A 16,895-nucleotide genomic window follows, 5' to 3' on the forward strand; every position below is an offset into this window, starting at 1 on the left:
ACGGTGAAGGAAACATCGTGAGGAATCCCATTTCTGAGAGTTGAGCGAGAGCATGCCTGAGGAGAGCTCTCCGTAGCTATTAGTAATCCACGCCAAATCTTGTCCAGTGAAGCAGACTTTGGCCTTCTCATTCAGAGAGGAGACCCATGCTCAGTAGTGGGCCGGTATTAGTTTGATAATGAAGACTCAGAATGAGAGCCTCAATAGCTCAACCGGTATAGGAGTGGACTGAAAACCGAAAGGTCGACGGTTCAAACCCCGCCTGTTGCACTGTTGTCGTACCTACTCCTAGTACAAGCCTGACGCTTAATTGGAGAGGAAAGGGGAATATTAGTCATTTAACATGGCTAATATTCTTTTTTAAAAAATAAAAAAAAAATAAAAAAAAAAATAATGAAGACTGTCTTTGTGTAGAAAATTCCGTGAAAACATCGTGAAATGAATTTAAATGGAGTTCATTAAAAAATATGTAGGTGGCATAGAATTCACTCTTCGGCAAACACAGCTGATATCAAGTGAGTTATTGCAACCTAGTTCACTGAATAAAATATTCATGGATAAAGACACAATGTCAAGTCGAAGTCACTTGCTATTGATCGTGTTAAACTATACACCTACCTAGTAGACTACTTCTGGAATTAATTATTGTAATATACCTAAAGGCAATATTTTCAAGGTTATTTATAGAAAATTGTATGCATAAATAGGTAAGTATTTGAATAAATGAAAAATATCTGGCAAGCTATTGTGACAAATGATATGACGACCTAGCGAGTGGTGTAAGATTTTGCCTCACAACTAAAAAGTAGGTGACATTCCCGGTAATGAGATACTTTTTTTTTAATTGCAATAAAACTTATAGTTAGCCTTATCTAATTACTACAAAAATCATGCCCGCGTGGAATGGTGCCAAGAATACTGGCTGCATTTCCGCGCTTGTCCAGCCAGGCTGATCCGTTGCGCAAAAAATGAGCCAGCCCTACTGTCACCAGATGAGGCTATAATCGGGGTGAAATGTCTCGTAAATTTTTTTAGCACTGAGACTCCATGGCCCCAGGGTATCCATGGCAAACGGAACAAAAATGCAGTAACTCTCAATAAGAGAGGCATACTTGCGCCGCTTGCTGTTTTTAGCTGAAAACACGATAAATCACGGTTTTGTGATACTGAAAACACAAAACGGTTGTGTATTTCTTTTGATAAGTGAAGAAGTAACTTTGTACGACACTAGCAGAACTGAATGTAAGTATATAATATTTCCTTATGAATGAATTTTCCCCAGTAGATATTATGATAAATCACAGTTTTATTCTTCGAAGTTTATACCTAAGTACTGCTCATATTGTGCTCATTGTGCCAGTCTTTTCAGGCTAAAATTGGATTATTATGGCCTAAGATAAATAAAACGTCGCAGATTATGACAGTTTTATACAGACTTACTACAGTTAAAAGCTTCGATGTTTATCCAAACCACCATTTAATAAATTAATCCATCAATTAGAAAATTGATAACGCCATGATGACGCACAGAAATAACTACCTGGGCTAGTGACTTGCAATGGAAGTGAATCATCCTTAATTTGTTCTCACTAGGTTCCCATTACTAAATTATAATTATTATGTTAAGCATAGTTTGCTCCATTTTTAGGAGTTTTAGGGTTCCGTACCTCAAAAGGAAAAAAGGAACCCTCATAGGATCACTTTGTTGTCTGTCTGTCAAGAAACCTATAGGGTACTTCCCGTTGACCTAGAATCATGAAATTTGGTAGGAAAGTAGGTCTTATAGCAGACACGAGGGGAAAAATCTGAAAACTGAGTTTGTGGTTATATCACAAGAAAAAAATTAAAATGTGTTCATGAACAAATATTGCTATTCAACTTTCAAAGTAGTACTATACCAAGTGGGGTATCATATGAAAGGGCTGTACCTGTGCATTTTAAAACAGATTTCAATTTATTTTTATGCACCATAGTTTTTGAATTGTCGTGCAAAATGTCGAAAAAATACGATTGCAGTACGGAACCCTGAGTACGCGAGTCTAATTTGCACTTGGCCGGTTTTTTGTTATGCAATTGTGTATTAAATGCAATTAATAATAGACCTATTTAAGTCAGAGGTTTCGTATTTAAAAATGGGAAACCTAATTTGAAATATCATACCAATCGTGTCGCTGAAAGGAGAGTGTGATTTAAATACAAGTGAATAATATTGAAAAGGTAAGTTTTTTATTTATTTATTTATTTTTATTTTTCATATACAAAAAAATGTAGTTACAAAGTAATAATAAATTAAGTTACATTGGAAATGCTTATCTGTAAATAGAGATTTCTTCCAGCTTCCCATTCAAGCTTATAATAAGTTTTTAATTATTTTTTAACTTCATCTCTTATGTTATTTGGTTTCCCTGGCGCAGTGTAGAGCAAGCGTTTATGGAAGGTATGTCACGGGTTCGATTCCTGGCAGGGGTAATCTGGTAGGCCTTCAGCCGTAGCTACATGGTCCGATGCGGCGTACAAAACAATTATAAGGGGTATGGGTTTAAAATAAACAGCCCTGAAATTGCCATACTTCTTCCAGGTTAGCCTGCTTCTATCTTAGACTGCCTCATCACTTCCAAAGCTAATTTGTATCTGAATGAATAAAAAAATTCTTTGCCTATTTTTTTTACAGATGTTCAAAATTATCTTTATTGCATCTATCCTGTCCATGGTATATGGAGCCCAGTACGCTTACTTTGATAATAATCTTGTGGAATTTGATGATCCACCAGCACCAGTAAGTATATCTAACTAATTACCTATTTTAAGGTCTGTATGTCTGTCCGCCTGTCCGTCGTGTCTGTCAAGAAACCTATAGGGTACTTCACATTGACCTTGAATCATGAAATTTGGCAGGTCTTATAGCACACGTAAGGGGAAAAAATCCGAATATCTTGAATTTGTAGATATTTCACAAAAAAAATTTAAATGTGTTGCAAAACAAATAAATTAGTATTTTCAACTTTCAATGTAAGATTACAATACCGAGTGAGGTACCATATGAAAGGAATTTACCTGTACATTTTGAAACAGATTTTTATTTATTTGTATGCATAATAGTTTTTGATTTATCGTGCAAAATGTCGAAAAAATGTGACTGTAGTACGGAACCCTCGGTGCGCGAGTCTGACTCCCACTTGACCGTTTTTTTTGTCTTCTTTTTAATCAATCTATTTATTCTATAATATCGTGTATGTTTATTTTTCAGACTATTTCACTCCCTTACCCTTATAAAGAGCATAAAGTGGTAAAGGTAGAGCCGCGACCTGCAGTGACCTATGATGTTGGAGTTCGCACTGCTGTAGTTTCGTCACCTCCTGCTGTGACCACATTAGACTTGATCCTGTCTCCGATCAGGCTGATCTGGTCTGTGGCAACGGTATGTCTTTTCCTGTGATTTTATTGCAAACTAGTTCAGCTTCGCCCAGGTGTGCTTATCTATTCTATGGATAAATAATAATTAATGTGAATTATTTACGATACATAGGTACTCGTACGTACGTACTTAATAATAATTATAAACTTTCCTCGTGAAATGTTCTGAATGATAATGAAACATGTAGGTATTCAATATAACTGAGAAATTTAGGTAAGTATCCAGTTAGATATTAGCTTTGCCAAAAAAACAGCTAAAATATGCTTAACTAGCAAAATATAATCAGCTCTTGCTCCATAACATAATTATTTTAAGGCAGGTGATCTGAACTTCATTAGTTATTGCGATCTACATATTTTTATTTTTATCATACTTACAATGATTTTATAATAATACGACGATATACCTATAATATGTAATTTCCTATTTCTTTCCAGTGCGTTATTGGATTCATAAAGAGGGCCATTATGTTCGTCATCACTTCGCTCCCAGCGCTTATCTTCGGATCCAACCTTTCTTCTATCTGTAAATTTTTCAACATCGATCCATTGTCTTATGTGAATGATATTATAGTGTCACTAGTGAATCCTGAAAGATTAAAGAGGGCGACTGAATTCGTGGAGACCGCTATTAACAAGTATAGAGAACTTCAAAAGGTTTAGATTTTAATTATGTAGATAGGTATTTGAAATGTATGTAAGGATCTATTAATTGAATTTATAGTGATAAATAAAAAAATATTAACATAATATTTTTACTTTTATTGGAATCGGAGGTTGCTGACTGTTAGTCAATTTGTAGAGGCCCGTCTACATTGCAATGGGATGCCAAATTATGTTAGCATTAACACAAATAAAGGAAAAAGTAGAAATATTTCAGTCAGTTAAATAGAATAACCTTCAACATTAGGAAATTAAGTACAAAAAAGGACAACAGCACACAACAGAAAAATTCATGGTAGGTAGGTAATAGGTATATCCATAATGCGTAACAAAGCATACGCTATGAACTTAAATAATTGGTGACGTAATTACTTATGATTCAACATTTAAAGTATGTACTTACTTAATTCCGGTTACTGATAAACTATATTATGGTTTGACTCTGCTTCGTGGTTTGACCTCATCTTTAGTGTATCTCAAGTAGGAGCGTGACTCTATCGTTGAAAATAACATAACGTAAACTGAACAGGAAGAAAATATGTAAACCTTCCTAATGAAAACGGGTTTGGAAGAAGAAATAATTGAGTTAAGAGGCGAAGAATTCACGTAAAATTGTCACTTAAAGGTTCGTACGCACCTGAGCGGCGCGGCGCGGCGCTTCAGTCCGACTGCAGAACGCTTCACCTCAGGCCGCTCGACGGTGCCTACCGCACTACAACTTCAGTACGCGGCAGCTCGCGTCACTTGCGCGTCACTTCTACACCCGTTCGCGTACGAGCAACAACGTCGCAAGATGAGCGACAGTGAAGAGGATTTGATTATTATTTCTTTGTTGTGCAGAAGAAGAACGAATTATCGAAGAGAAAAAACCGGCCAAGTGCGAGTCAGGCTCGCGCAATGAGGGTTCCGTACTACAGTCGTATGATTTCGATAATTCAAAAACTATGATGCATAAAAATAAATAAAAATCTGTTTTAGAATGTACAGGTGAAGACCTTTCATATGATACCCCACTTGGTATAGTCACTCACTTCGAAAGTTGAAAATACTAATCTAAAATATTAGTTCATGACCACAATTTAATTTTTTTTGTGTGATCTAACCCTAAATTCACGGTTTTCAGATTTTTCCCCAAATGTCAGCTATAAGATCTACCTACCTGCCAAATTTCATGATTCTAGGTCAACGGGAAGTACCTACCCTGTAGGTTTCTTGACAGACAGACGGACAGACAGACAGACAGACAGACAGACAGACAGACAGACAGACAGACAGACAGACAGACAGACAGACAACAAAGTGATCCTATAAGAGTTCCGTTTTTCCTTTTGAGGTACGGAACCCTAAAAAAGAAGAAGAAATGGATTGCTGACATACCAAAGTCACGCTATCAAGAAGGATATCACATTTTGTTTCCTCGCCTTCTTAATGACTCTGTACCATTTCACATTTACTTCAGAATGTCAAAGACAAAATTCTTTATGCGATTGCCTAATAGTTTTTGTGGAAATTACATTAGAAACAATAGGTATACCACACAGGTCGGTAATATAATCCTACAAGAAACCTATGTCCAGCAGTGGACATATCTATCGGTTGATGATGATGATGATGATGATAGTTTTTATGGAAATTATAAAAAAATATTTATGCATATCCATACTTATATTATTATCAACGCAAAAGTGTATTTGTCTGTCTATCTACTAGCTTTTCACGGCTCAACAGCTTAACCGAATTTGATGAAATTTGGTACAAAGTTGAATTACATCCCGGGGAAGGACAGGCTACTTTTTATCCTGGAAAATGAAAGAATTTCCACGGGATTGTTAAAGGCCCATTTATATGAAGTTTGGACCAGAGGTAGCTTGCATTCCGGGAATTGACAGAGGTAGGCAACTTTTTATCCCGGAAAATCAAAGAGTTCACACGGGATTAAAAATCTAAAAAAAAATGCAACTAGATGATGCCTGCGACTTCGTCCGCGTGGAAAAGGGATTTATGAAAATTCAACCCCTAAGGGGTAAAATAGGGGTTAGAGATTTGTGTAGTCCACGCGGACGACGTCGCGGGCATAAGCTAGTATAATATAAACACAAGTACAACAATAGGTAGGCATATTTCCGAAACTATTAATTCTACCTAGATGAAGTAGGTAGGTATAATATGTACATAATATATTATAGTTATTTAATCAGGATTATTTTTACCATTGATGTTTTCTCATAACGCTCGGAGAGACATTTATACATTTAGACACTGGGAAGGGGGGAAGCCGACATCCTAGGGGTTGGGACCTTTGAGGATATACTTCTAAGAGCATGAGGAACACGTCATGTGTCAAAAATTAAACCTACGTTATTTATTTTGAGGTCTATCTTGCCGATTCTTGCCTGTACTTTAAATACCTAACAAGATGCGCGTGTATCTTATTCGAGCGACGTACGCATACTGAAGCGCCGCGCCGCGCCGCTGGGTATGTCGCACTAGCGTCACTGCACTGCGCGTCGCTTCGGTGCGCTTCAAAATATTCTCTCCAGCCGTGCCGCGCGGCAACGCGCGGTGAAGCGCCGCGCCGCGCCGCTCTAGTGCGATATGCGCCATACAAAATGATAGAAATGATATTTTGAAGCTCTGTGCCGCGACGTGAAGCTCACTGAAGCGCCGCGCCGCGCCGCTCAGATGCGTACGAACCTTAAATGCTACTTTTGTTAAAGTTAGTTCATAATAACAACATTGTACAAGTTTGTCTTATTCGGTTTTAAATATTATTTTGATTTCTACATATGAAATGACCTTTTACTAAACATCATGTACCTACACAAGTGAACCACAAGTGCAGCCGATAACCTTGTGCATGTATTTGCGTGATGTCACTCAGTGGCATATTATTTTCGTCCTGGTGACTCAAAAGATAACAAAAGAACTGAGATAAATCGACAAAACAACGACTTTGAACAAGTATTTCAAACACTGAATCATGTCAGTGTACCTACCAGTATTGCATTTCCTTTTGATGTATACAGCTGTTATTAGTGAAATAAACAAGTCTAGAGTGAAATTCTTAAACCTAGTTGAAGCAATTGGCTTGTGAATTATGTTACTTTGGCCTCACTGCAGTCAAGAGTAGGTACTGTGGAGGATATTTTAAAAATAGCTGATTTATACGAAGGAAACAATATAATAAACATGCGGTCAATGTAACGTTTATACGGGCTATGTGTCATTGGCGCCTTATCTTGTGAGCAGTATGATAACCACATGTTTTACTAAATATTTACAGCAGTTGCAATTTCGCGTTGTATGCTCGCGGTACTCGGTACTCTTATCATTATATTAACGCCAGCTTATGGCCCGTTGTTTAATTAAAAAGATTTCAGGCCTGTTATCAAGATTTTATCTTTGTGAAGCAGAAAAGTTATCAACAATACGCATCAGTCATACATGAGATCACCCACATTCAGGACTTAACATGGGAAATTCGAAGAGTAGAAAAATGAAAATAACCCAGAGTGATGGGCAAGCGCCGGAAGAAAATCGAGAACGAATTAACTCTATTAAAACTGAGTCTCCCGATGTAAACGTTGTCAATAAAAGCGCTGAAATAGAAAAGGCCACGGAACAAATGGAAGAAAAGAATAACGACAATGCGAGCAGTGCGTCTACTGTTGAAGTTTTGGATGAAAAGTGAAATGTTGTGCCATACAAACAATCTATAGTTATCCTATTCTAAGTCAGTGCAATCTCTGATTAGTTTATTTGTCTAATCTTATTTTGGTTAATATCGTGTAATTATAATGGTAATTTGAAATATACTCAATTGTAATTCAATTGTTTTATTGTTGAAATTGACTATTGCAAATCGAAATAACCTATTTTTGAATATTTTGTATATACTTACTTAGGTATTTTATCTAATACTTAGAGAGAGAGCCAGCGCGTGCCAGACCTTCCTTATTTTATAAAAGCTGAAAGTTTCTCTGCGATGTCCCCAACACTGGGAGGAACGTTTATATGGATGTTTGTTTGGATCATGGTGGCTCTGGGAGATAACAAGTACATAGTAAAGGTATAAAAATCTTACGTCAAAGTATACAGTCTAATTTTTTTATAATAAAAAAATCATGTCATGCATTGCCAGACACTTAGTGTCGTGAGAGCCCTCACCAGACACCCTTAAACATTGATAATTTATTAAACTTTAAAAGGTGTCTGGCAGGGGGTTACCAATTGTCTGGAAATGCATGAGATGATTCTAATACTATAGAATACCGTACAATAGTAATCAGAATACCGAAAAAAATATAAAAAATTAGACTTTATACTTTGACGTAAGATTTTGTACCCCTTTATTACCTGTTATCTCCCAAAGGCACTATGATCCTAGCAAACATTCAAACAAACGTTCCTTCCAGAGTTGGGGACAATGCACATAGATACTTTCAGCTTTTATAAAATAAGAAAGTTCTGGCACGCGCTGGCTCTTAGGCCATAAGTAGAATACAGGGAAAATGCTATCATGACGTCTATTGTTTAGCTAGTGGTAATGGGTGCATGTCAAACCTTTTTTATCAAAAACAAAGTATGTAGATAAAATACTTACGTAAGTAAATGATGAAAAAACAATAACAAAAAAAAACATTTTGGCTTGATAACAGAGCATTTCTCTTTTATGTTATTTCGAGTAGCATTCTAGTATCGCATTACTGATAAGAGTTATCCGGCGACTTTCTATCGACCTCTGTAGGTACATTTTATACAACTTTTATAGGCCTTTCAACCGTTTTGTATTTTTAATACGGCTGAATATCAGTTTCAGTTATTACTTATAAACTCAATTTTTATTATTTATTCATACAAGCCTATGAATATTAATATTTTTTATTATTATTAGATATAATTGAAAATTTTACAATAAAACTTAAAGCTAGCCTTACCATATTTCTATATAAATCATGCCCGTGTGGAATGGTGCCTGTATACTGGCTGCATTTCCGCGCTGGACAGTCAGGCTGATCCGTTGCGCAAAAAATGAACCAACCCTTCTGCCACCACATGAGGCTATGGAATCTCTACCTAACATTATTTTTCAAATTCAAAATTTACTTATTTCATATAGGACAACTAATGTTTCTTGTGCTACGTCTGTCTGAGTCTGTTTCCGGTACCGGTTCTGAATGCAGCTTAAATTGAGAAGAGCCGGCAAAAAACTCAGCAGTTGCTCTTTTCAAATTGTAAAGAAATACAATTACCTAAGTAAAAGGGTATAAAATATACAAGTAGGTACACCATCTAGTGGGCAAACCCTGCTATGGACTTCATAAGAAAGCTCAGAGTCACTCAGCGGGCGATGGAGAGAGCTATGTTTGGAGTTTCTTTACGTGATCAAATCAGAAATGATAAGATCCTTAGACAAACTAGAGTAACCGACATAGCTCAACGGGTTGCAAAGCTGAAGTGGCATTGGGCAGGGCACATTGTGCGGAAAATTGGGATCCCAAGGTGCTGGAATGGCGACCTCGCACTGGAAGGCGCAGCGTTGGAAGACCCCCCAACTAGGTGGACGGACGACATCAGACGAGTCGCAGGGAACCGCTGATTCAGACGGTGCAAGACCGTGTGGAAGTCCCTACAAGAGACCTATGTCTAGCAGTGGACGCCTATCGGTTGATGATGATGATGATGACACAGGAGAGAAAATTATTATTAGTACAAACTACACAGCAACTACAATCATAAAAGCAAGCATTATACTTAGGTAGCAAGAGATATGTAGGTATATTTTAATGATTTGCATTTACATGCAATTTCAGTTAACCATACAGGCTTTTACGTACAATGGGCTTAATTGGCCATTTACCATCATTATAACACGTTCATGAAAAGCCCTTAAACACTCTGGCGTCGTTTGTCGTCAATTTAGTACGGGATTCATTTCCAACTACTTGAACTAATAATAGGTACCTTTACTATCATCAAACGAAATTATTTTCAGGATTTTGTGTTTGAAAATAATTTTTAGGTTTGGTTTTGCTTGCACTATTTATTTATAAATTGTGAAAATATTTCATAGCTTAGGTAGGTACTTACTTCTACTTATTTTATTTTAGCGAGTATGTTTCGTTTTTTATAAGCTCTGTGTTTTAAAATGTAAGTATACCTAAATACATCAAAAAGGTATTGAAAATAATTATGTATAATGCTCTAGTCTTCTAAATATATAAAAGGAAAAGGCGGCTGACTGATTGACTGATCTATTAACGCACAGCTGAAACTACTGGACGGATCGGGCTGAAATTTGGCATGCAGATAGCTATTATGACGTAGGCATCCGCTAAGAAAGGATTTGTGAAAATAAGGCGGTGAAATAGGAGTTTGAAATTTGTGTAGTCCACGCGGACGTAGTCGCGAGCATACGCTAGTTACTAATAAATCATCAAGTACAACAGTATTAAGTATTGAATGGTTCCATCAAGTACTACAAGAACTATAAGATATAAAAAAACGGTAGATATACGGACATACATAAGTATCTAAATATATGAATTATTTGCGTCGTCACTCTGACTGGCCGTTCGCGGGCCCGCCTATTCGTTACCATGGTTCTCTCGACCATAACATTGAACAATAATCATGGTATAAATCTACTTCTTCTCACAACTTCACTGATCATCAACGTGGTAGCTAGCTAGCAACGTTTCAAAACTGTGAACTAATAATATAAACGTGTAAAATATTTTCATAACATTTCCTAAACTTATTTTAACAGGTGACTTTACATCTATAGGTAGGTACGATCATAACATGATAATAATCATTTATACATAGTTAAAGTAGTAGACGTAAATTTTATTCTTGTAAATAAATCAAAATATTACTTATCATTATAAATTAGGTTTTGGTGGTATAATACCAAACTGGGGCAATGTATGGACAAAACGGTTGTGCAGAAAATACATGTTGCAAAGTGAGTTCAAAATTATCTAATCTGGAAATTGGATTCTGGAATGATTTGGATTGTAATTGATAAAATGTGCTTTCTAAATTTTTTTACAGTTTAGTTTCGCTTTTAAAGTGCCTTCTTATTTAAAGTTAAAGCAAACCTGAGGAATATGACTTTCTTTAAAAAAAAGTTTGAATATATTTTCATAAAATCCTTCGTATAAAAACCTTAATATAATAATTTTTACGATACCTGTCCAGACTCAGATTATTGATAGATGACGTGATAATCTCAAAAATATGATTGGTCAACTAACCACCGCTCCGCTCCGCTTAGTTGACAGGCATCCTTACGTTTTGATTAATTAGTATTTAATTTCTCTTTTTATCACAGCATTCTTGTTAAGAAACAAAATGACCCAAAACTAGATAGGTACCTACGAATTAAAAAATTGCACGGCATATGACTTCATTCACAATAGAGATTAAGTAGGTAGTAATGCATGGCTTAAAATTTTATTTTTTTATAGAAAAGTATCTCCTAGGCAGTAATTTTAAACTTTTAGGAACTACGGAGGTTTATGGTTGTATTTATTTGTGAAGATTAGGCTGATATCGAAAATTATTTGCTATATAAGTAATCTAATCTTGAATATTATGAAGCTGCTTCCAATTATTGTAACGACAATTCTCTTTATCAACCTTAAATGGTAAGCAAAAAGTAAAACTGTTGCATCAATTGGTGTTGGTGAATACTTAACTGATATAATAACATATTTAATGGATTTCTCTGGTACCAATCAATAATTACGTGTTTGTTAGAATCTAATCTTATAAAGGTAAGTGTGTTGTGGTTTTCCATTTCTCTGATAATAATAAATTTATGGGCATATGATCTGATTAACTTCATATCTATATTAATGGAAAATGTGTGGCACTGGCAGGTGGGGTGTATTTTACCGAGCGACTATTGTGAGTAGTTAACTTGTAAGTAGATACTAAAAATATATTTGTCGAGTTTTACAAATTACAAGCCTGATTAAATCTATGCACGCTACTTTACGTAATAGTAGGTGACTTTGGAATTGGAATAATTTATAAAATATGTACATAGGTTAAAATACTTACCTATTTCATAAGGTACCTTAAAAGTGTGAATATAGCACTGGTAGAAAGAAGTTTAATCAGCAATATTTTTTAATGCACGCACCTAAAATCTAAATATGTATAATAATTATAATATGCACTGTTTTTTGTGTCATTATAGGTAATAATAATTGTTTCTTATTTTATCTCTTTTTCAATCCATATACCATAAATCTTTAAGTCTGCTAAAGATACTCACGACAAATCATTTAATTTAAGAAAACATTGAACAAGGGTTGGCCCTATCATTTCCTTCCTCATTTAAACGATTGTTTTTGTTAAGAAAACACAAAGTCAAACAGATACATCATCATCATGATCAACCCATAGCTGGCTCACTACAGAACACGGGTCTCCTCTTGGTATGAGAAGGGTTTGGCCATAGTCCAGCACGCTGACCTGATTGGCAGACTTCCCACACCTTTTAGAACATTATGGATAACTCTCAGGCATGCAGGTTTCCTCACGATGTTTTTCTTCACCGTTAAAGCGAGTGATACCTATTTAGTTATTTAAAACGCACATAACTATGACAAATAATAGAGGTGCGTGCCCGGTATCGAACCCCAAACATCCGATTAGGAGGTGGACGTCCTAACCACTAGGCTATCACAGCTAACGCAAATAAATACGCTAATGCGTAATACATTACAATAATGTTTGAGTTCGGTTCGTCTACCTATATTAATTTCAATAGAGATGTAACGTCTACTTTACAATGCCTATTGAAAGAAAGCTTTATGCCGCAGCAACGCAGCAGCAGCGGCCAGACCCAAAGGCAGTAGGATGCCGAGTCAACCCATAAAGCTGTACTATCTGCCACCCTCGCCACCATGCCGGTCGGTGATGATGACCGCCAGGGCCTTGGGCATCGACCTGGAGTTGGTCCTAACAAATATTATGGAGGGGCAACACAAAACACCGGAATATTTAAAGGTAGGTCTACAATTTCCTTATCAGTTTCTTATAGGAAGGTATATTTTGATAAAATTTAGGTAAACATGGTAGGTCAGTAATATGGTAGATACAGCCTACTATGAATATGAACTATCAAACAATACCTAGGAATATTGCAAAATAATCAAGTAGGTATGTCGTACGGTCTATGTTATTGTACCTACCTACAGTCAAATCATTTTTATTACAATTTCAGATGAATCCTCAACATACAATACCAACCATGGATGACAGCGGTTTTATTTTATGGGAAAGGTAAAAAAAAACTACTTAAATCTTTGTTTATCTAATACCCACGACATCGTGGATTTAGGTTTCATACAAAAATCCAATGGGAATTTCCGTAATAAAAAGTAGCATAATATGTCTAACTATCCTGTACCTACCTTTCATCAAAATCCGTAAGGGTGCGTGTTCATTGAAGGGGAGCGGAGGGGAGACGTTTTAATAGACCAATCAGGGTTATAGTTAAACGATGATAGTTTTAGCACGTCATCTCTCAATAATCTGATTGGTCGAAAACACACGTCTCCGCTCAACTCCACTTTAGTGGAAACACTTAAACTGATGGGTCCTGAAAATCTAGCAGACAGCCAGACTGCCAGACACACATACACACCTTCGCATTTATAAAATTTATTAGTACGGGTTAACTTCCATCGCATATCATCCGATACTCGATAGTGATGGTTACGTAACACTGACCCAACTAGATGGGTGACTGACTTTGGCCCCTAGACCATTTTGGGCTATAGTTCTCCGTGCGCCGGAGTCGGTCCCGCTTATTGTGTCTCTAAGTTCTAACATCCGATAATATCATTTGAAAATTGTATCTAATCATACGTGTTGGATGCGCAAGGATACGAGAGCCCACTATATTCGAATTATTATGTAAAAAAAACTTCCACCATTAGGTAGGTATATGAGAAAATGAAGGGGTCACCACCTCAGCAATAATGATTAGACGGAAAGAGGCATAGGTAGTTACTACTAGGGATACACTGTACTAACTTGAAACATTTAAACCAATTTCGAAAATGCTGGCGGAATACCAATTCCTTCCATTTGATCGGATTCAAAAGTAGGCAATCTGACTTGTGAACAATCCCAAACTAACCAGCTCGTTGAAAATCCTGGGGCACCGCTGAGACGTAAGCTCTCTTTGCGTGTTCTACCTCGTTTGACCCCATCCCACCCTCCCTTTTCTACACAGACCACCACCTATAGACTCCTAATAGCCGGATACCCGCGATCGCCAAACTTAGGCAGTTGCTTAGCATAAAAGTCGGCCCATGCCCGTTCGGTACCCTCATTCCGCACATTGTATTGATTGCGTGACTTTTGAATTCACCAATCGCCTGTCCCCCGCCAACATATTATTACGATTTTGTTTCCATGCAAAATACGCACCGCACGCCATTGAAAACAATTTCACTCTCACCACCTGGGTGCCTGCAGTACCTACCTACAGCAAATTCTTGAAAAGCGGTAATGCATTGGCGGTTCCTCTGCTGCTGCAAATGTTCGAATAAGCGATTGTAATCACTTAACAACCGGCAACCAGCCAGCTCGTTTGCAGACATTTGAACCGTTGAGTAGTTACGAACGGACATACATACAAAAATACATAACCTCCTTTTGGGCTTCGCAGCAGGGGTAAAACAGGTAGTCTACCTTTGTTAAAATTTCATTCCATAATTTTTTGCTAATCCACCTAAATCCACCTATGATTTCCTTTCAGTCGCGCTATCATTGCGTACTTGGTAAATGCTTACGGACGAAATGATTCCTTGTACCCGAAGAATCCACGGCAGCGGGCGTTGGTGGACCAGAGGCTCAACTTCGATCTCGGCACATTGTACAAACGCTATATGGATCTCTATGTATGTATATTTTGTTTTAATCTACCTTGAAGATAGCTAATCTATGTTATGATCTTCTAAATCAATAAGGTAAGTATATAATTTCTATGATAGATGTAGAGCAGATTTTTTTCAATTTTAGCTGATTTTGATGAAACATCTAGGTTGTTGCAACAAAATTTTAGTCCAAAACTAGGCATGTGCCTACATGGCTGTCGGATATTGACTGGACGAGAAAGTAAACTTTTTTTGTAGATTTATTTTTGACTAGTACCTAGTTTAAGTAATTGTTAAGAAAAAAAGTATACTTACTTACTAAATTGGAATAATTTAACAGAATAACTACGCGGATTAATCGCTGCAAATATCAAATATCTTTTGTAAATATTCGTCGAATCGATCCTCATGCCGAAATAGAAAATCAATAAAAAATAATTTAATTGCAGGCTCCGATGTTATTCCAAGGCGCAGAATACAACGATGAGGTAGCTGAGAAATTAAACGAAGCTCTGAGCTGGATGAACACTATGCTGGAGGGAAGGGTGTTCCTCGCTGGGGATAACTTGACGATTGCTGATATCTCTATCGTCGTCATTTTTACTAATTTAGAGGTTAGTTACTTATTAAGTACTAGTGCCATAATATGGTTTATGATGCTCGTAAGATCGTCCGCGCGGATTTACGTTTTAAAAATCCAATGAAAAGTTTCTGATTTTCCCGGATAATCCGTCTCCAGGATGTAAACTATCCATAAGCTATGTACTAAACCGATGATGCCCGCAAATTCACCGAAGTGATGCACAATCTGTAGAATCAGTACCTAGTACGTTGATAATAATAATATGTCAGTCAGTCAATTTCACCTCTTGTACCTCAATAATAATTAATAACTTATCCATAATAATATAATAGATGCGAAAGTGTGTCTGTCTATCTGTCTGTCTGCTAGCTTTTCACGGCCCATCCGTTGAACCGATTATGACGAAATTTCGTAGGTACCTACAGAGAGAGCCGAGATAGCTTTTTAACCCGGAAAATTAAAGAGTTCCCACGCGATTTTTTAAAAACCTAAATCGACGCGGATGAAGTCGCGGGCATCATCTAGTGTAGTAATTAATAACTAAGGTAATTAATTAATAATAAAGTTTCTAGATGTAGAGAGTGATTTCTAAATTATTGTTACAGGCATTCGAATTCGACTTCAGTGCACACGAGAACGTGGCAAAATGGTTTGAAAGAACGAAAAAATCCTTAGAGCCGTACGGGTACGAGGAAATCGATCAGGCTGGCGCTAAGATACTGGTATCGTTCATGAAGAAGGAATAAAACTACAAATCACTCGCATTGTTTGTTTTACCACTTATGCAATAAAACTCAACCAAACGCTGTGGTTTATTATTTTCCTTATCACGTACATGATGTGAGGTTAGTTCACCCAATAAATGAAATTCGTTTAATTTTAGAAGAATGCTACAAAATATACCTACTGTTTCGCATATAAATTCGTAAATTGCGTTTGGAATATTATGGCATTCAAAAATTTCTTGAGATGACTTCAAATTAAAGCCGGCTTGGTACATCGGCTACAATATATCAATGTAGAAAAGTCATCAGCTCAAGTACCTAGTCCAAATCCTTGACTTTAGTTCTTCTAAGTAGGTAGGTATTAGTTCGCGACAAGTCGCACATACCCGCACAGCGCCCGCGCTGGCCCGCACCGGATTAGCGCGGGGGCTGTGACGGTGTGCGACGCGTCCCCAAACTGATTGCCATCTCAGCCTGATGCGTACTATATGTAGGTACTTTTGAGTGCATCATTGGAGATGATGTCGTCTGATGGACAAGTCGAGGTGATTCATGTTTGTCCATCTCAGATGAAACAAGAGATGAATCATCCTCATCTCTTATCCA

At 36.9% G+C, this 16,895-nt stretch overlaps 2 protein-coding genes and 1 long non-coding RNA gene across 7 annotated transcripts; 2 read left to right on the forward strand and 1 right to left on the reverse strand.

Moving 5' to 3' along the window:
• The first annotated feature begins 2,136 nt into the window (after positions 1–2,136).
• LOC117985964 (uncharacterized) lies at positions 2,137–4,188 on the forward strand. The gene is made up of 4 exons (XM_034972763.2): positions 2,137–2,217; positions 2,672–2,776; positions 3,248–3,418; positions 3,853–4,188. Exons 2-4 carry the CDS (start codon positions 2,672–2,674, stop codon positions 4,075–4,077), a joined length of 501 nt encoding a protein of 166 aa, XP_034828654.1. The 5' UTR covers positions 2,137–2,217; the 3' UTR covers positions 4,078–4,188.
• LOC138402879 (uncharacterized) lies at positions 3,315–7,133 on the reverse strand. The gene is made up of 4 exons (XR_011237209.1): positions 6,772–7,133; positions 4,481–4,695; positions 3,822–4,003; positions 3,315–3,482 (listed from the first exon to the last, which is right to left on the reverse strand). It is a non-coding gene; the product is annotated as an uncharacterized lncRNA (long non-coding RNA).
• Positions 7,134–10,650: 3,517 nt separating this feature from the next.
• GstD11 (Glutathione S transferase D11) lies at positions 10,651–16,357 on the forward strand. Of its 5 annotated transcripts, none has more exons than XM_069501303.1 (7): positions 10,652–10,864; positions 11,586–11,729; positions 12,915–13,101; positions 13,319–13,377; positions 14,864–15,005; positions 15,431–15,595; positions 16,170–16,357. In XM_069501303.1, the coding sequence occupies exons 2-7, from the start codon at positions 11,677–11,679 to the stop codon at positions 16,308–16,310; spliced, it is 747 nt and encodes a 248-aa protein (XP_069357404.1). In that variant the 5' UTR covers positions 10,652–10,864; positions 11,586–11,676; the 3' UTR covers positions 16,311–16,357. The 5 variants fall into 5 exon arrangements, with proteins under 5 accessions (XP_034828853.1, XP_069357404.1, XP_069357403.1 ...); XM_069501302.1 differs by lacking the exon at positions 10,652–10,864 and adding an exon at positions 10,983–11,044; XM_034972962.2 differs by lacking the exon at positions 11,586–11,729 and having other exon boundaries at positions 10,651–10,864.
• The last annotated feature ends 538 nt before the right edge of the window (positions 16,358–16,895 follow it).

Source organism: Maniola hyperantus, chromosome 10, assembly GCF_902806685.2.
Source record: "Maniola hyperantus chromosome 10, iAphHyp1.2, whole genome shotgun sequence".
Classification (NCBI taxonomy): Eukaryota; Metazoa; Arthropoda; class Insecta; order Lepidoptera; family Nymphalidae; genus Maniola; species Maniola hyperantus.